The sequence below is a fragment of the Triturus cristatus genome, chromosome 2_1 (assembly GCF_964204655.1).
Source record: "Triturus cristatus chromosome 2_1, aTriCri1.1, whole genome shotgun sequence".
NCBI lineage: Eukaryota > Metazoa > Chordata > Amphibia > Caudata > Salamandridae > Triturus > Triturus cristatus.
The window spans coordinates 808,304,641-808,325,646 of NC_140581.1; the positions used below are offsets into that span (position 1 = coordinate 808,304,641).

A 21,006-nucleotide genomic window follows, 5' to 3' on the forward strand; every position below is an offset into this window, starting at 1 on the left:
ACAATAGCCTCACCATTGCACCTCAGGTAAACACCTTCACCACCTCTTTCTTCCTCATCCTACAAATGCTATGAAAGATCTTCAAGTGGGTACCCCAAACCACCAGGCACACCATCCCTCAAGAAGGCTGGACTACGGCAACAAACTATACACTGAATTCCCTACCAACCTCATGCAGAGACTCCAGACCATTTAGAACCTGCTGCCAGAATCATCCTTGACCTCCCTCCTGCACCCACATATCACCTCACATCAGAGAGCTTCACTAGCTCCCCACCCAGAAATTCTGCCAATTAAAGCTGCTCACCTATGCATTCAAGGTCCTCCACAACATTGAACCTGCCTCAACCACTACCTTCACTTCCACCAACCCACCAGACAACTACGATCCACATTGCCCTCTCTCGCACATATTCAACACTTCCACAGAAGCAGAGCTATAGGTTGCACTTTTTCATACATCACCACAAAGACATGGAATGATCTCCCTCAATACATCAGGACCTTATCTTCACAACTCGAATTCTGCAAGAAACTAAAGACCTGGCTCTTCAACTAACACCGTGAATCTCCTTTGGATGACCCACAGCTACTCTTGCTTGACCTACACACCTGCTGCGGCTTCTGGGTACCCTCTTGGGTGACAAGTATGCTCAGCAAATCTACATGACTAAATAACTAATTAACTACATAATAACTTATTTTATATGGGAACTAGTCATTTCTTTTTATATTTCTTCTGAGTAAGACCAAGCTCACACACACACATCAAGAATAAAAGGAAGGGACAGCAACATAAGGGGTAACTAAAAGAGAGGTCATAAGAAGCAAAAAGAGAAATAAGGGATTTTGGTAAATGCCAGCTTCAATTCTCAAGGCACTACAATGATGAAAGGATGAGACATAGCCCCTTAAAATAAACCAAAATGGTGCGTTTATCCTCCTTCGGTAGTAGCAAAAACTCTTACACACAACAAAGGACATACTTAAGATTCCATTTCCTTTTTAAACCTTGCCTGATTTTCTATCCAAAATATTGTTCTTATCAGTTTTTTTATTCGAATTTTACATGCATCTCTGGGTTTGTACTCCTCCCACTTGTCCAACCTCATTTCAGGTGCCACAGCAATGTCCTACGGAAAGAACATTTCACTGTCCTAGAAAGCAAGTTACCCAAACAAAACGGCAAATGTGGGAAAACATTTGAACTATTTAAGTCTTCCATCAAAAATACTGAAATCTCTTTTTACCAATCATCAATCTAGAATCTAGCCACATACAGCCCCCTGGTTCAATGCAAGCCTCAGAACCATGATATAAAAGGAGAGGAGGTTGGAAGGGAACATTTGTGAAGTGTTCAATACATTTTATTTAGTCCTGTGTTGTAGGGATGATCAAGTAGGCATTCTCTGAGCATTAAAATCCACTGATGCAGCAGTAGATCTGACATTATTTTGCTTCTATTGCTTTTGACTTACTTACCTAAGGCAGATACCAATATTGCCCCACTATAATGCTTATCCTAGATTCTACTGCTATCTAATTTTAGGCCAAATGCCAACTTTCTGGCGCCATTAGAGGTGATGGGAAAATGTGTAGTGCACCTGTTCTTTAAAGACTTTTCTTGGAACTGCTCCCTCCTTTGAACTGTTTAAGTGAACTCTCGTTCATGCTCAATTCTATGCAGATGAACCATAGGCATACATCAGCTTCTCCAAGGACTTTTTCACTAATTTGGAGCTTCATCCAGTTCTCTAGAAGGGAATGGTTACAAGCATACCAATCAAATGCAATGAAACTGAGCCAAGACAGAGGTCATTGTGTTTGACATCAAAGGTCGTACTTGCCTTAGATGGCAACTGCTGCCTGATTTTTTTAACACCCACACCAGTATCTATAATTGAAAACATTTTAGTTATAAAGTTTACCAGGGTATGACATTAAAACATCAAATAGGAGAGTTGTGGGCAGCTCTTTCAACCAATTAGATATGTGTGAATTGAATAAGCTGCTTCCATTTATCCACAAACATCACAAAGATTTAATGGCAGGAGCATCGGTAAATGCTAGTCTTAACTGTTCAATCTCTCAATATGCCAACCTAACAATCCAACAAATTTCATGTCTAGAAAGGATACAGGACATGCCCATAAGGCTTATAGTAGGCCTGAAGAAAAGAGACCATGTCACAGAGGCCGGGAGATCACTTTACAAGCTTCTAGTCAATGAGTAGAATTTTATTCAAATGTACATATGGAACAGTTAAATATCATTATGATCTTTTCCTGACGTATCTGTCCCACTTTATTACTCATTATATTTCTTTTCGAGCATGCCAAGTCATGATAAAAAACTGCTATTTACCCCTTTGTTTAAAATGATAACCAGAGTAGACTGGACCTTTCCTATAGCAGGCTCCACATGGGAATTCTCTGCAATAGCAGCTTAGATCTAAGATGCTTCTTCACCAGCTTCAAATCACAATTAAAAACACAACTTTTCTAAATTCATAAGCAAGACCGGCATCATGACACCTTCTATTATGTAGTGTGCACTTTATAAATGTTATGGTTGCAAGCATGTGCAAAGGAGATTTATTCTTTGCTGACATTGCCCATATTTCAGAATAAGTATTTGCTGCTGCTGTGGTCTAGTATTATTAAACAGGTCTGAACCTAATCTGAATCTCTGTGTCTTTTCTTAACATTAATATTTGCATTTAAACTGGTTTATAAAATGTTCATGTCCAAAGAAAATATAGTGAAAAGGAACATGTTAGAAAAGATAGTAAAACTTGTGGTCAACAATAATTTACCAAGTTTCCAGTCTTGTTCCTCAGTGGTGGCTCTCCCTGTGAAGACCACTTCTTAATCACCAAAAGTCCAGGTGTACTCACCTTCACCCCTGTTAGAAATTGTGTTTCTGGTTGGCAGAGGTATGCACCCTATCCAAGCAGGAATCACAATCCTAGTCAAATTAAGCAACCATTTGTGTGGAGACAGGACACAGCCTATTCAGGTGTGGGTGTGAGGCTGTGTCCAGCTCCTCCCTCTCATCCCGCGCAGGATGGCTCATTAGGATGTGAATGGCCCATCAGTCACACCTAAGTTCCCTTTGTGTGTGGCTGTCTAGAAGGAATGCACAACCCCTAGCTGTAACCCACCCTGGATGTGTATTGGAGACAGGCTACAGACACAAAGGGATAAGAGCAGAAAAATGACATATTTCTAAAAGTGGCATTTTTAAAAATAAATGACAAATTCAACATTACCATTAAAGAGGATTAATCATTACAATTCCATAGGTACTAAACATTATAGCTCTTCCTCCTTCCAATTAGGGCTTACACTTATTAGCTGTAACAAGGAATCTCCAATGTTAACGTTCTGACGGGGTAGTGACAGTAGTGAAAATTAATTTGGAGTGAAAATTAATTTTCAGTACCAGGACATGTAAAACTTTAAAATTCATGTCCTACCTTTTGATTACATAACCCTGTCCAATGGGCTGTATAGGGCCTGCCATACGGGTGACATATGTAAGAAAAGGGGTGTTTAAGGCTTGGCAAGGGGTTTAAATCTCAAGTCGACATGGCAGTGTAAGCTGCCCACACAGGCTCTGCAGTGGCAGGCCTGAGATGTTTTAAAGGGCTACTTAAGTGGATGGCACAATCAGTGCTGCAGTACACTTTTCTAGGGACTTATAGGTAAATTAAATATGCCAGTTGTGGATAAGTCAATCAATCTATTTTTAGGGAAAGAGGACACGCACATTAGCCTTGATTGGCAATGGTAAAGTGCCAGAGTTCTAAAACCAACAAAACAAGATCAGCAAAATTGGAGGCAAGTAGGCAAAACGTTTGGGAGAAGTCCACCCAAAGGCTGACACGTCTAATATGTATTCTCTCCAGCTGAAAGTGGGGAGAACTACCCAACCTCCTGGTAGTTTTCATCACTGAGGCAGAAGAACCTTGGTACACCATCAGCCAGGGGCGGTATCCTGATACTGGTCCTCCAGCTCAGGGTCTGTACCCTTAGGCTGGACAGGAGCCAGGGGCAAGCCCTTCCTCCCCCTCCTTCTGGGGTTCCGTACCATCCTTTTGGGAGAGGTACGTCCTGTCAGGGCGCTTGTGACAGCCGTCCTACACAATTCTCCCACCAGGATATGGGTTCTACCCTACAACTGGTCCCTCAGCCCAGGGACTACGCCCTTAGGCTGAACATGTGTCTGGCAAGCCAGACATCTGGGGGAGTACCCCTACCCGCCCTCCAAGGGAAACATATTCTCCATGTGTTGTGTAAGTGTCTGCCTGGCAATAATCTCCCAACTCCTATCAATCTGGCTAAGCATGGAGTCCTCCCTGGCCAGAATTGGCATTACCAGGTTCAGTCCTGGGGTACTCTGATCACAGAGCTGGCAACCACTGACCCACTGGTCTTCCCACTAGGCACTATCTCCCCCTCCTTCTCCTCCTTCTAAACTTCCGCACCCTCCACTGCGGAGTGGGACTGACAGACACCAGAGCTGGTGGGACACTTGTGGCAGCCACCCCGCCGTCCCCCAAATTCTCCTGACACTATTGGGTCCCCCTCAGTGAATGGTCTCCCGGTTCAGACTAGACTCCCTCCCTGGTATCCCCTGGGGGTTCTATCCAGGTTCTGGGCCTGGGTATTAGGCAACCTGGGCCTGTGCCCATTCCCACCTCTCCTCCTAGCATGAGAAGGGACATGGGACTTTCTACCCATCCCACTACACTGGGACCTGTCTGGGCTACTGGAAACCTCCCCACCCTCATTTGGGGGAACCTGATGTGTTTTTTGAAACATACTTATTCACATTACAACTGAGTATAAAAGTTAAGCTATGGATTTTCTAATTATTGGGAATCTTGTAATAAAAGGTGATTCTTGAACAAAGGGAATGAGCCCATTTCAGCAGGAAGATAGTTACTCTGGATGGATTGCAGTAAAAATAAGACATAAAATATAGATGTCACATATGGAGGTTTGGGTGTAACCAGAAGATTAAGGTTGCTGAGTCAAAGTTAGGAGTTGGCTCTTATTGACATATGACTCAGGGGTAATAGTGCGGGGAAGAAGCCATTATTGCTTTGCAAATTAAGATTAATCACTTGTAAAGAGGTCTGTCAAGGAAATCATCTTTTTTGTTTCCTTTGTTGTACACAGCTGTTTGCTGACTTGAAAACCATAACATTTTCAGCATGTAATACAGGAATTATACAGAATAGTACATGTTTAATATGTTTTTTTCTAGACATTGATGTTGTCAGTAATAAACGAAACATTGACCTATCCTGTTTACTCTGCAACTGGTTGCTTGATCTGCATTTTAGTTGCTGCAGTTTGCCTTTTGATCATGCAGTTTTACTGAGCAAAACTGTTATGATGTATTCGTTTTTACAAGTTCAACATTTGTAGGAAATAAGGGAACTGTAATCCATCTTAAAAGACTCCATGTGCAGCTCATCAGTAAAGTAGTGCCCATTATGCTCTACCACTGTTATAAAATCTAATCTTTTTTTTGACGACTCAGCAAGTTAATTGCTTGTCACTGACATAAGCTTAGTGTAAAGGGCATACCTAACAAGCCTGATTCTGTCTACTATGTCATATTTCTGAGTTGAGAAATTGAATTTCACTAAAGAAATTTGTTAATGGCACTGTTTGTCATTAACAGAACTTGGAGACTCTACAAAGAACATTGGAACATTCTTATGGGATTGCTGGCACAGGGAAGCAGATCAATTTACCTTGCTGTGCTGCCCTGTGCCACAGGCTAAGGGCAGGAATGCACCATATTTATCCAATATGGTGCATTCCTGTCCTTCCATCCTGCGCTATTACAATTTGGGCAGCCTAGCGCCAACAATGGCACCCATGCACCATGGTAAATGGGTGCATGTGCTGTTGGCAGAATTGTTTTTGTGCAGGAACGGGAACCTCCCTGCACAAAAACAATCCACAGATAGTGTTTTTCTCTTTCTATGTAATAATACAGCACACATAGAAAGAGGAACAAATGAGCAGAAAAAAATATATTTCTCCTTGTTATGCCTCACTTCGGGAGGTGTTCCCATGCAACACCCATGGATTTTGACGCTTCCCTAGATTTACAAAACCATGTAAACCTGGGGATGCACCAAAACCTTATGCCTGCCCAGTGGAGGTGCAGCGAGAAGAAATACCTTTATTTCTCCTCGTTATTTCCTCTTTCCATGTTTGCTGCATTGTGCAGCACACATAGAAAGAGGAAAACGCCCCTTCCTGCGAAAAAACAATCCATGGAGGCATTTTTCTCTTTCTATATGTGCTACGAAATGCAGCACACATAGAAAGAGGAAAAATGAGGAGAAATAAAGTCATTTCTAATCGTTATGCCTCACTTTGGGAGATGTAAGATTTTGATGCATTCCCAGGTGTACATGTGCTCCAAAAACCATGAGAGTTGCGTTGGAACACCTACCTCAATGCCCATGGAACGCCCATGGATTTGTGCTGCATTGCATTACTTCATATTTGTGAAGCCATTCAAATCCACGCAAGGTGACTTTGCGTGTCTCCATAAATATGACTTGGGGCTTTGAGTGGTGCAAGCATCACGCAAGGCCCTCATAAATATGCCCCTTGGATTCACTAGGGGGCATATTTATGATCCCCTTGCACCACCGTAGCAGCACTTTTTGTGACTCTCCGGTGGCGCAAACTACAACATCATATTTATGAGGTCACACAAAGCCACTTTGAGTGGCCTTGGGCGGAAACCACTGCGTTGCCTTACTCTGCACTAGAGAGGCGTTCCATGGGCATTGCGGTGGGTGTTCCCATTCTGCAGCACACACAGAAAGAAGGACAAGCCTCTCAGTTCTCAAGCCTGTGCTGGAAGGTGCCTCTTCCAGCACAAAAACAATCCTTCTGACAACACAGGCAGCCTTGCACTATGGTGCAAGGGTGCCGGCACTGGCGCTAGGCTGCTGAAATGGCACCAGTGCAGGGGGATAGGACAGGAATGCACTGTTTTGACTAAATACAGTGCATTCCTGGGCTTTCACTTTGATGTAGAGCAACGCAGCAAGGTGACTTGGTGAGCTGCCCTACGCCAAATCCCCATAAATGAGGCCCTAAATGTTTAAAATCTATCTTAGTCATTGTTACAAAGGTGTGAGTTTGCACTTTTTGAAGAACAAAGATATTTTTATGCCTGAAGTATTAACCTTTATATGTCGTGAGCTGAAAGCATTTCACACTCAATTAGTGATAACTTAACCCTTACCATTTTGGATTTCTCAAGTTTCATAAATATCATTTGAATTGAAAAGGCTACACATTTTTTTTAAACTGTTGTTTAATATTATGTTCGACAGCATATGCGAAATTTGTATTTTGCCTTGCATTTTGTGTACATAGAATTCAAACAAATGCCAAAACAACATAGCTTCCAGGCCCTAGTAAACCATATGATGCAGTAGCAAGAAAAAATTAAATTAAATGAATTATTTTGGGAAAATTAATTTTTCCTGCTAAACGTGCTTGCTATCATTGTGTTGTGGCTTCATACGCCTGTACAAAATAGATTTTAATATTACCCACCTCTGTAGGTAGATCTTTTCCTTTTAGCATTCAAACCTCTACTGTACTAGTTGAACAGATCTTTTAGTAGCAGGTGTATTATTTAAGTGCATTTTTTAGCAGCCTATAAAATCAAAAATCTACACGGCACTGAAGTTAAGACAACAGTTTTATGTTGTAGTAGCACTTTTGATATTCAGAGCTAACTTAAAGAACATGTTATTAATGTCTTGCTGTTTATCTTTTCCAGAGGTTGAGAAAGTGAAGGCACTACTGGGGCAGATTTATCATCATTTGAAGCAGCACTACCCAGCAAGACAACTTGCTGCTCCGTGCTGGATCAATGGAGAGGGCAGGCATGCCTCAAATCTATAAAGATGTGGCTCATTCCTGCTCACTCACGGCACTGGTGCACTGTGTGCTGCTTAGCGCCAAGGCAGGCACCCTTGTGCCATGATGAAAGGGTGCCTGAATTGCAGCTGGGATTGTTTTTGTGCAGGAAGGTACAACTTCCTGCACAAAAACAATCCTTAGCGGTGGTTTCCTCTTTCCAAGTGTGCTGCATAATGCAGAACACTTTGAAAGAGGAAATAATGGGGAGAAATAAAGTTTTTCTCCTTGTTGTGCCTCGGTCAGGAAAGCAAACTTTTTTGGCACATTCCCAGGTTTACCAGTCTTGGAAAATATGGGAATCTGCCAAAATGCATAGGTGAAGGCACAGGAACACCCATGCTCCACCTATGGAACACCGCCCTAGGGTAGATTAACACAAGGCAGTGAATTGTAACGGCCAGGAGTTTTACCACCCCGGGAGATACACAGTATTTGTGGCATATTTAAAGGCATTTGACGCAGGGCAGCGCAGCAAGTCGCCTTGCTGCACTGCCCTGCATCAAAGTGAAAGGGCAGGAGTGTGCAGTGTTAATGGCATATGTAGTCTTCCTTTCCTTTCCCCTTGTGCTGGCGCAGTTTCCACCGCCTAGTGCCAACGCATGCACGCTTGCATGAAGGGTGTCTGCATTGCACACATTATTGCTTTTGTGCAGGAAAGTGCACTTTCTTGACAAAAACAATCCTGGGAGGCTTTTCCCCTCTTTCTATGTGCGCTTCAGAATTCAGCACACATGGAAAGAGGAAACAATGAGGAGAAATAAAGTTATTTCTCCTCGTTGCTCCTCCCCTGGGAGGTGTAACATTTTTGGACACTCCCTGGTTTACATGTCTTGTAAATCTGGGGATGCATCAAAATCCATGGGTGTTGTATAGGAACATCCATAGTAACGCTCATGGAATGCCTCCCTAACGCAAAGAAAGACAAAGGAGCTATTTGCACTGGCTTGCACTGCTTTTGCTTGGCCTCTTGAATATGATTTACTGGTTTGTTCTAGAAGTGCACAAAAAGTGACGCAACAGCAGCACAAAGGGCTTGTAAATATGCCCCTTAGATTGGGGAAAATCTGAACCATTTTTCCAGCTACTTGCAATGAGGGCCAAAGTGTAGCAAAGCAAATCTTAAGTGTGATCAAAGTAGGAAAACCTACATTTTTGACTACAAATTAATTGCTTCGAATTGCAGCTCACAACAGCACTTGGAATGTAACTGATCAACTTTTCCAGCTTTTGTCAAAGTTGCATGCTACGAAAAAATACCCTTTTTACATTGATACAGAATGCTATTAGAATTCTCTTACCTAAATACTAACATCTTCTTCACTTGCATGATAAACAACCCAAATTAAGAATCGCAGTGTTCTTAAAAGCTAACTTTATTTACCGTGTTATGCATTCAGTAACTTGGCCTAACCAGCACACCTTTCATAAGCATGGCAATATCTGTCTATCTTAATTATGCAATATCATGCTGTTCTTCGGGTAAAAGACAACACTGTCTCAATAAAATTATGTACATTCTGCATTTAATTGATGAAAACCCGAGAACTCGCGTGTTTGGCTGTAGCCATTGCAGTGTCTTTTGAAGTGAAAAGATAACACGAGTATTCAAAACCACAAATTCACACAGTAGCATGGAACTTAGACGTATGTATTTTTTCCTTCAGGGTTTGGACTAAATAATGGGCAGTGGCACTCGGTCACCCTGGCAGCGAAGAGAACCCGAATGCTTGTAACAGTAAACAACGACGGAGACTCAACTGGACAAATCTACCTTCCGACGCAAATATATACAGGAGATAGTTACTACTTTGGAGGTGAGAAATGATGATGCAATGTATGCAGTGCACATGTATCTAATTTTATTGGGAACTTGAACTGTGATTATGGAGCTCGCTAATCAGGGCAGAGTCCGTTGTGTACATACTCTTTACTGAATAAACAAATGTTTAGGAAAATATGAAAAATAAAGTGCAAACTTGGCAATACGCACATAGTATTAATAAAGGTTCATAGGGCCACATTCACAGATATTTCGTTTTTCTAACACATTTTATTAGTTTGAAATTGAGCGGTCATAACAACAAAAAGAAAAGAGCTGCTTTCCAGTCCCCGCCACCCCACTCGCCCCAGTCCCCAGCAGTTACAAAGGAGCCGGGAGACCTGAAGATGCAGTCTCCGGTGTAGAAGACAAACCAATAAAAGTTCCAACATCTACCCCAAATCTTCTAACATTTCTGAGGACAGCCTCGGGCGACATAGACCGGTTCCTCCTGTTTAAGGCACCCGTCCATGCCTGACCTCCACAGTACCAGGCCGGGTGCCTGGGGCAGCTTCAAATGTCTTGCAATGTGCCTTTTAGCTACCACCGTAGCCAGACCAACCAGCGTTTGGTGGCTACTTGCGCCCCCAAACTCATCCAGAAGCTGCAGAAGGGCCATTTTTGGATTCAGTGTAACAGGACTATCCAATGCCCTGGGGAGGGTCCTACCTATTTGACTCCAATACCGTGTGAACAGTGGACGATGCCACACCACGTGGAGGGAAGCAGCCTCAGGAGAAGAGCACCAGGAGCAGCCAGGGTCGGGGAGGGGACCAGCACGGCAGAGCCTTTGAGGTGCCCATCACAGATATTTTTAAGCAACTAAATTCCCTTTGGCGGCTCCAAAATATTCTCTGATGGTACTTTCTTATAGCCACATTTAAAGAGTCAGATTCTGTATAGATTTATATTCGCAAATTAATTTCAGCTTATTGTAATTCAATAGCACATTTATCATAAGGCCTGAGAAAGTACAAAATCAAACTGCAAAAACATAATGCTATGTATGGCTCCTATTGAGAGCCTTTATCGTTTATTTCAGTTTCTAAATGTCATAACTCACTGGTAACAGTTGATGACTAAACTGGTTACCCACTGTTATGATGTCATAAAGGCCTTCCAGGTCAGAATGACCGGTCTCCCTCTGCTAAGCTTCTCTGCTTTAAATAAAGGCAGAACGCACAGTTGCAGGAAGGGGAAGGAAGGCAGGAAAGGTGGTTGGGGTTCCTTGGGGATTGCTGGTAAGATATTTTTTTTTAGCAGGGAGGAGAGCCTGGGTCATGTATGACTCGCCGATTAATCCTCTGCCCCTGCGTAGCAGCTGAAAGAAGAAGATTATTTTAGGGCCACACATACCATAAAATGATAGATGTCTGAAAAGTGAAATACAAGGATGTTTTTTCACCTCAGGGTTCTGATTGACATCATTGACAACTCAAGCTTTGCTCTTGTTGCCTATTTGATTTTAGTCAGTGAAAAACATCCCCGTAATTCACTGTTACCCATCTATAATTCTATATGTTATGCATGGCTTCCCTTGGAAGCCTCTTTCATTTACACCAGATTCTAAATCTGGTAATTCATTGCTATGATGTACCAACAGTTTATAACAAAACTCGTTATCCACTGTTTCTGTGCCATAAAGAATTCCCGGCAGGGCTGACAAGGCTCTCTATGAACCTATCTGCTCAGCATTGCTTGCCTGCTTTAACTGAAAGCAGAAAGCAGCGCTACTGGATGGGGAAGAAAAGCAGGGAAATTGGTGGGATTGGTTAAGGATGGCAGTTAAGGTTTTTTTTCTCCACATTTGGGACAGGGAGGAGAGACCATATTATTTATGGATCCCCTATTACTCCTTTGTTGTACATGGCTTCTATAGGAATCCAAAAATCAATTTTATAAGAGGGTCAAGAAAAGGGGGACTTGGTTTAAGGACTAATACACCTCCAATCCCAACTAGACACTACAAAAAAAACTACAAAAAACCAACAGAAGGTGCACAGTCCGTTCAAAACAGAATTGCTAACCAATAGTTATTGTGGAGAAATGCATGAGATCCTACGAGTAATTGAGACACCACCTCGCAGGAGGTAAGAGTCCATCAGCCCACCCTTATTGGCGGAGCATCGTCATTTGGAACCCTAAGGAATCACTGTCTGAGCCCGGGGTCGCAGATCACCAAGGACTCTACCTGGTGCGCAGGCCAGTGATACCCAGAAAGAAAGTGAACTCCTGCCAGGGTGTGTACCCAAAAAATTGAGGGCTCAAGTGATGTGCAGTGCTAGTGAGTGATGTGAAGTTAAAAATGAATACTTGATCAAAAAATGTGTTTAATATGGATCAACCAAGTTTCATATCTAAAAGAACCTATAGTCTGATTTGAATTTTTACAGGCTAATTCTTGGTTCGTTTAAAGTGTGGTCGACATGTTTCAGCCGGAATGGTCACTTGACCCGGCTTTCTTCAGGACCAAAAAAACAATAAAAATGCTACTGCCAAACTAATCACAAAGTGAAAAATCAAAACCCATGCAAACCAAATGTGAGTGTTGGGTACGATAGTGGCGACTGCCACCCTACCAGATAAAAAGTCTCGTGCTTGAGCGTGAGAACAATGTCTTCATTCCTGGAAAAAAGATTTAAACATAAACCATAAGAAATGGACATCATGCACATCAGAACAGAACTACTAGTCGCCATTCGGCAGAGCTATTTCAGCATCGCCCTTATTGCAAAAGAAACTCATTGTTCTCACGCTCAAGCACGAGACTTTTTATCTGGTAGGGTGGCAGTCGCCACTATCGTACCCAACACTCACATTTGGTTTGCATGGGTTTTGATTTTTCACTTTGTGATTAGTTTGGCAGTAGCATTTTTATTGTTTTTTTGGTCCTGAAGAAAGCCGGGTCAAGTGACCCTTCCGGCTGAAACATGTCGACCACACTTTAAACGAACCAAGAATTAGCCTGTAAAAATTCAAATCAGACTATAGGTTCTTTTAGATATGAAACTTGGTTGATCCATATTAAACACATTTTTTGATCAAGTATTCATTTTTAACTTCACATCACTCACTAGCACTGCACATCACTTGAGCCCTCAATTTTTTGGGTACACACCCTGGCAGGAGTTCACTTTCTTTCTGGGTATCACTGGCCTGCGCACCAGGTAGAGTCCTTGGTGATCTGCGACCCCGGGCTCAGACAGTGATTCCTTAGGGTTCCAAATGACGATGCTCCGCCAATAAGGGTGGGCTGATGGACTCTTACCTCCTGCGAGGTGGTGTCTCAATTACTTGTAGGATCTCATGCATTTCTCCACAATAACTATTGGTTAGCAATTCTGTTTTGAACGGACTGTGCACCTTCTATAGGAATCCTCTATAATTTGCACCTGATTCCAAACCTGGTAAATTACTGCCATTATGTAGCAACAGTTATTTGTTTTACTTATTTACTCAATGTTTTCTATAGCACGAACATGACCCAAAAACGTGGGTGTCAGAGCGCTGTACAGTTTAGCCGCATTCAAGTTCAGAAGATATCCCATTCTTTAACACCTACAACAGGGGATAGGTAACCTATAAGAGTGGCATATTCTGAAAGTTACAATAGCACACAATTAATCATACTAGACATCCGTAATACAATTCACTTCACACTTAATTTAAAAACAAAACAACTACTGAAAATTACTAGGAGTCCACAATGGTTGAAGTATTGCATGACAAGTCCAGAACGACAGTGGATTGTTCAAGGTTCCTGACATTAGTCCTCTGAATTGCAATTAGACTGCTGAATTGTTATAGGAGGAATTTACCCATTAGAAAGGACTTAGTCTCCTTCTTGAATTGAGGAGCGTAGGTGATCCTTCTAATATTCGGCGGGAGTGAGTTCCAAATTCTAGGTGCAGCTCCTGCGAACGCTCTATCATATGTTCTCTTCTTCTGGAAAAAGCTGGTTTAAGTAAAAAGGTCTCCGCCCCCCTAGAGGATCTACTACCTCCAGACAACGTAATTTTCTGGGCAAGGTAACGTGGAGTTGTGTGGTGTAGTGCCTTGTGTGTTATACATGCAATGTTTAGCTGCATTCTTGCCTCAAACGGTAGCCAATTGAGGTCTTTCAGGTGAGGAGTGATACGGTCAAATTTTTGGGAGCCCATTATAAGTCTAGCTGCAGCATTGAGACAAGCTTTTAGGGGAGCAGTTGAAATCTTAGGAAGACCAGATAAAGTTGAGCAACCATACTCAATTCTAGAAATGACCAGTGCCTGAACTGCTGTTTTCAAGTCCTCTGCGTCAATAAACTGCTTCAGCTATCTAAGGTAGCTCAGATGGAAGCGGGCATTTTTTGACATTGTGTGGATGTGGGAATGCATGTTTTACTCCTTATCCAGCATGATTCCTAGAGACTTAGTTGACTCTACTGGAATCGGGGATCCTTTTAGCGCAGTGATCATCTTGGACCATTCTTTAATCCAGGAGTCACTCTTAGGAGGGGAGATCAGAAGGAATTCTGTTTTCTGTGGGTTAAGCTTGAGATGATTGCCTGATAGCCATTATACAGTCTTCTGAAGTGCTCGGATCATTATGATGATCTCTTCCAATGATGTAATCTTAATATACAGCTGAGTGTTGTCTGCATACATGTGGAAGGAAATATTAGCCTGTTGCGGTACTTCAGTTAATGGTTTGATGTATAGATTGAAAAGGGAAGGTGATAGAGTTGATCCTTGTGGCTCTCCGATTTGAATCGGGGATGACGGAGACTACTTTTGGAGCACCAGGAATCTCTGTGATCTGTTCTCTAAACAGGAATATAACCATGTTAAGACTGTTCCCGATAAGCCCATCCTGTTTTCCAGACGGTCTAAAAGTTTGGCATGATTTACGGTGTCAAATCTAGATGATAGGTCTAGAAGGACAAGAAGACAAGTTTCGTTACGGTCAAGAGCAAGAAGAGCATTATCTACTATGTGCAGAATAGCTGTTTCCGTACTATGATCTGGTCTGAACCCCAATTGGCAATTGTTTAGTAACTTAAATTCAGTAATGTGTTGGCCCAATTGTTGTTGAGCACATTTTTCTAGAACTTTGGCTAGTAAGGGAATGTTTGTTACAGGCCGAAAGTTGTTAAGATCCGAAGGGTTCTCAGTAGGTTTTTTCAATAGAGGGATGACCTGGACAGTTTTTAGACATTCCAGAAAAGATCCTTGGACTAGCGAAGCATTGATTATCTGAGTCCAAAGTAGGATGACCTTGTGGTTGATTGAAGGCAAACATTTTGCGGAAAGAGGATCATTGTCATGGTTGTTCGGTTTCAAAGTTAGTATAGTTTTAGCGATGTCATTCTGGTCGTATTGTTTGAAAGTTGGCCAATGCATGTTATTTTTAGGCATTGTTTGTGCAGGTAGTGCAGGCTGCTCCTCTAGTGTACTCATTAGGTTAAAGGCTTTGTCAGCGGTATTCATGAGTTCACGCTCCAGCGAGCTAGTTTTAGCTGTGAAAAATGATGAAATATCTTCACAGCTCAATTCCGAATTATTTGTTAGGACGGAGGATTTGGCCAACTTGTTATACTGATCTTTAAGCAGTTCAAAGAGCTTTCGCGGTCTGTTCTTTGAGTTATCCAGTACACTTCTAAAAAATTATTTTCTAGAATTAAATACGATTCCTGGTCTTCCTTAACTATTTTAGATGGGGGGATGATGGGTGTTGTCTCCAATTCTGTTCTGTTTTAGAGTAGCTATATTATCAATTATTTTAGACATCGTAAGATTGTAATGGTCCATAAGATCATTGATGTCCTCCAGTTCAGAAGGCGGTACAAGCTAACTGACACACCGCGCAGACTCTCCATGTTCAGGCGCTTAGTGTCTCTAAACCACTGCTTGGGTTCAACTAATTGAGACGCTGATTTCTTCTTTCTGGATGGGATTTGGAAAATGATGATGTGGTGATCTGACCAGTCACAAGGAACAATTGAAATTGATTTAACCACGTTTTCTTTGGAGATGATCCAGTCTAAAATCATGCCTTTAAGATGAGTTGGAAGGGTACAAGCTTGCAGTAGAGCGTGATCAGCTAGGAATTCTTGAAGAATAATTACCTGATTGTCCTTGAGGTCATTCCAAGGCAGGTTAAAGTCCCCAAGGAAAATATAATTGGAGTGAGGATCAGAATTTGCTGTAATGATTTCCATTAGCAGGTCTATGAAAATTAAGTTTTTTCCTGGGGGAACAGTTGATAACAAAACTGGTTATCAACTGTTGCTACATCATAAAGGCCTTCCAGGCCAGTCCAACAAGGCTTCTGAGAGCCTTTCAGCACAGCACAGCATGTCTGCTTTGACTGAAAGCAGAAAACACAGCTGCAGGAGAAGGAAAAAAGGCAACAAAAATTTGTGGAGGTTGGTTAAGGATGGCAGGGAAGGTATTTTTTAACATTTTGGTCAGAAGGCGAGGTCATGTTATGTATGGCTCCCCATTACTCCTCTGCCCCTGCATAGCAATTGAAAGTAGGGATAGGTGATTTTGGGGGCTATATATAACATAATATGATAAATGGGTAAAAAGTGATTATGTGGATGTTTTTCACTACGTTGTTCTGAGTGGCACTGTACACAACTCAAGCTTCATTCTTGTTGTCTATTTGATGTCACTCAGAAGAGCCCCTTGGTGAAAAACATCCCCCTAATTCACTGTTACCCATCTATAATTCTATATGCCTCAGCCTAGAAGCTATAAGCAGGGGCAAATTATTTTGGGGCCATACATAACATAAAATGTAGATTTTCCACAGCCTTGGTGGGCTGAAAATCTGGATTTTATTAAGGACACGGAGGCAAATATTATGCAATAAATCCTTTATTGCTACCACTCAGCAGCAACAAGATAGGAACCATGTTCTTAGAATAAAGAATACAGAACCTCTAAGAACATTCCAAATATAACAAAACTCCTCGACATCATCTGTTCTCCCTTCTTATATTGCCTGCGAAAAATCGATAATAAACTTAAAACATTTAAATATTTCCAGTGTTAAACTTGAATCCAAATCCAACACAACAAGTTCTTCTTTTCTTCTTTCCCAAACGTAGAGATGTGATATCTTCGAAATCGTCCAAATTCCAAACTTATTCATCTTAGTTTTGTCCTGCAAAACAATAATACAATCAACCATAGGGATGGGAAGAGGAGGGATAATATTTGCCTCCGTGTCCTTAATAAAATCCAGATTTTCAGCCCACCAAGGCTGTGGAAAATCTACATTTTATGGCACGACACGGAGGCCAACATTATGCAAGTTTAAAGCTTATCAACAATACATTGAGCTGCACTCTCAATAGGTTTAAAATAACATTTTCTAAACACACCATCAGTTGACCAATCTGCACATCTTAAAATATCTTGCAAACTTCCTCCTAAAATACGTGCTTTTGATGCAGCTGCACCTCTCACAGAGTGTGCACCAAACTTACTTATATCAATTCCTGCTTTCTCCATTACACATTTCCCCCATCTAGCCAAAGTGGGAGACGAAACAGCTTTATATGGGTGCCTGAAAGAAATGAGTAATTGATCCACTCCATCAGGCCTCAAAGGCCTTGTCCTACACTCATATTCCTTCACACAACGCGCCACACAAAGCTTTTCTCTCTCTAACATGTATGGATAAAAAACCGAAGTAGAATTAGTTTTCGTCCTTTGTCTAATATAAAATAAATCCCCTCAGGAGTAAAGCACCTGCTTGAAATCTCTAATGCACGTACATCTGAAACTCTCCTAAATGACAAAAGACACAACAACATTGTAAGTTTATAGGACAAATCCTTTAAGTCCAAAAATCTATTATCGTCCCAAGATTCAAGAAAATGCAAGACCAAAGATACATCCCATAGGGAAGAATACCTTGGACCCGGTGGATTAGCCAACCTGATGCTTCCTAATAATCTTTTCACCATAACATCTTGTCCTACTGTAATTCCATTCACCTAAAGATGCCCTGCAGAGATTGCAGACCTATGCAAATTCACTTACCTATATGCCAATCCTTTTGTATGCAAATCAGTTAAATAATTCAAAACATGAACTACATCTGCTGATACGGGATCCATATTCCTTTCCACACACCAACCATTCCACTTATTCCATGCTGACTTATATACCTTTTCTTGTTCCACGTGACCAAGATTCCTCAATGAGTTTTGAAGCTTCCGATGAAAGTCCTGGCTTACACCAGACTCTCCTGAAAGTCTCCAAGCCAGCAGATGAAGTTGACCTGAATCCACCATAGTGTGAACCTCCCCCATAGGTCCCCGCAATATCCCCTGAAACATAGGCAGAAGATTTGGCAGATCCACACTCAACTCCAACATCATAGGGTACCAAGCTTGTGAGCTCCAAAACGGAGTGATCATAACTATTGTTTCTTTCCACTTCCGAATCATTCCTGTCACTCTGCTTATCATTGAAAAAGGAGGAAAAGCATAAGGACGTAGACCTCTCCAATCCTGCAGAAAAGCATCTATCCCTATTGCCTCCGGATCCGGATGCCAACTGAAAAACCTCTCTAGTTGAGTGTTTACTCTGTTCGCAAATAGATCTACCTGAAATGGTCCCCAAAATTGGTTCAATCTCATAAAAACCAACCTGTCTAACATCCAGTCGCTGGAGTCGTAAAAGTTCCTTGAATACCAATCTGCCACACAATTTGAATTCCCTGGAATATGCTCCGCTTGAACAAAAATATTCCTCTCCAAACAATACTCCCAAAAGATTCCCGCTAAATCTGCCAAACCTTTTGATCGTGGTCCTCCCAACCTGTTGACATACCTTACCGCAGAAACATTGTCCATCCTTAAAATCACAGAACATCTTGCCGTCTCTCTTCCAAAACATTTTATTGCAAAAGATCCTGCCAATAATTCTAAACAGTTTATATGCAATCCTCTTTCCTGTTTCGTCCAACGTCCTCCAGTACTTAACAATCCACATCTCGCACCCCAACCATCCAAGCTTGCATCTGACTCCACAATTAGTTCCGCATTCTGTCCAAAAATTGCTCTTCCATTCCACGCTTCCATATTCCTTGACCACCAAATTATCTCCTTCCTTGCTTCTTGTGAAAGACAAATACTCTCCGAGTATTTCAAACCATTCCTTAAATGCAACGCTTTCAACCTCTGCAAAGCCCTGTAATGTAACAGACCTGAAAAAATCGCCTGAATTGTAGATGACAAAAGTCCAACTATTCGAGCCAACATTCTTAAAGAGATGCTGTTCATTTTTAATACATTCCTCAATTCTTTCCGAATTCTCTTCAGTTTCACTTTCGGAAGTTTCAGAACAGCTTCCATCGTGTTTACTAGAAAACCCCAAAATTGTGTTTCCTGACTGGGTACACATTGAGATTTTTTCCTGTTCACCACAAAACCAAGAGACTCTAGCAAATCTACTGCTATCTTTGTATGAGAAATAAGCGTATTCCTGTCCTGATCCATTATTAATATATCGTCCAAATAAATAATCAAACGAATACCCCTCTCTCTCAGGAATGCCGCCACCGGCCGAAGCACTTTCGTGAAACACCACGGAGCGGATGACAGGCCGAAAGGAAGACATACAAACTTCCAAACCCTGTCTCTCCACACAAACCTTAAATATCTCTGATGATCTCTCCATATTGGAATTGTAAGATAAGCATCTTTCAAATCCAATCTTGTCATCCAATCTCCTTTCATTAACACATCTTTCAAAAGATGTATCCCCTCCATTTTGAAATGATGATATATCACCCAATCGCTCAACTGACGTAAATTTATCACGGGACGCATGCCCCCTATGTCCTTCTTCTCCACCAGAAAAATATTGCTTATAAATCCTTCTACAAACTCTCTCTCTTTCTATTGCACCTTTCCTTACTAAATCTTCTACCTCTAAGTCTATCAACTTCATCTGATCTTTTCTGAAAACCATACGTTCTGGAACAACACTTTGTATTAGGTTTGCAATAAATTCTATTCTGTAACCCTGTACTGTTTCCAACACCCAACTGTCCTTTGTTATTGCCCTCCAAACCTCTACGAATTGGGCAAGTCTGCCGCCCAATTTTAACTGGATAACAGTATGGTCTAGACTTACCACTCGAGCCTCTTCCTCGTCTCTCTCCTCTATTATATCTTCCTCTTGTACATTGACGCTGCGGAAAAAATCCGCCTCCTCTATAAAACTGTTGACCCTGGTAGCCTCTGGACCCAAATCCACGTGAAAAGGAGCCTCTTGTGATTCCTTGACCTCGGCCGGGGAACCGACCCCTTGTTCTCCCGGCCGAACCAAAAACACGCTCACTAAATACCTTTTTTATCTCTCTTTGAGACTTTTGTAGGCTACTGAATGCTCCTACATATCTTGATAAATCTTTAATAAAATCATCTCCGAAAAGCAGTCCCTTAGCTAAAGGTCCTTCTTCTTTACTCGCGAGGTCTACCAACTTTGGGTCAATTTTTAACAACAAACTCTTTCTTCTCTCAATTGATATTGCCGTATTTGCGTTGCCCAATAAACATATCACTCTTTGAACCCATTCTCTAAGTTATTGTACATCAATGTTTTGCTTATTAACATAGGCCTCCTCTGCCATGTCAAAGATTTTTGAAATTGGGCCAACCACATCTAGCAATCTATCTTGGCATGATTTCAGCCCACGATCTAATCCTTTCCTTGGATCACGACCTCCTTTAGCAATAAAAGCTATCATTTTAGAGTCCAGCTCTGGTGTCATCAACACCTTATTCTCAACTATAGGACGAGGACATTCTGACCTAAGACGAACCCGAACTTCTTTAGGAATTTCCCTCCTGATCCAGTATTCTAAATACTGTGCAACATGATCAGATGGTGTCCATTTCGGACTGAAAGGATGATTTATAATTAATGGGTCAAACATATCATTCCCCATTGGATCTTTAATATTTTTTATTTCTGATCCTGTATTTTCTTTCTTTTTTATCTTTTACCACAATCATCTACTCCTCAGATTCAAAATCTGAACTACTGCTTATTTCTATCTCTGCACTCTCAGAGGAATCATCACATACCACGTATTTGTGTTTGCGCATTCCCTTACTGGCTTCTTCACTTAGGCCTCTTACTTGCCCTTCCTTTTTGCCCGTGTCCTCCTCTACTTGCCTGTCATGACAGCAAATATGCT

The 21,006-nt window shown here is 41.6% G+C and overlaps 1 protein-coding gene across 2 annotated transcripts in view; it reads left to right on the forward strand.

Moving 5' to 3' along the window:
- The window catches only part of CNTNAP4 (contactin associated protein family member 4), a 1,754,782-nt gene that overhangs the window by 1,139,227 nt on the left and 594,549 nt on the right, over window positions 1–21,006 (forward strand). For both annotated transcript variants that reach the window (XM_085632834.1, XM_085632836.1), the window contains exon 9: window positions 9,644–9,793. In XM_085632834.1, coding sequence (XP_085488960.1) covers window positions 9,644–9,793 — 150 coding nt within the window. The remainder of the gene's footprint in view (window positions 1–9,643; window positions 9,794–21,006) is intronic.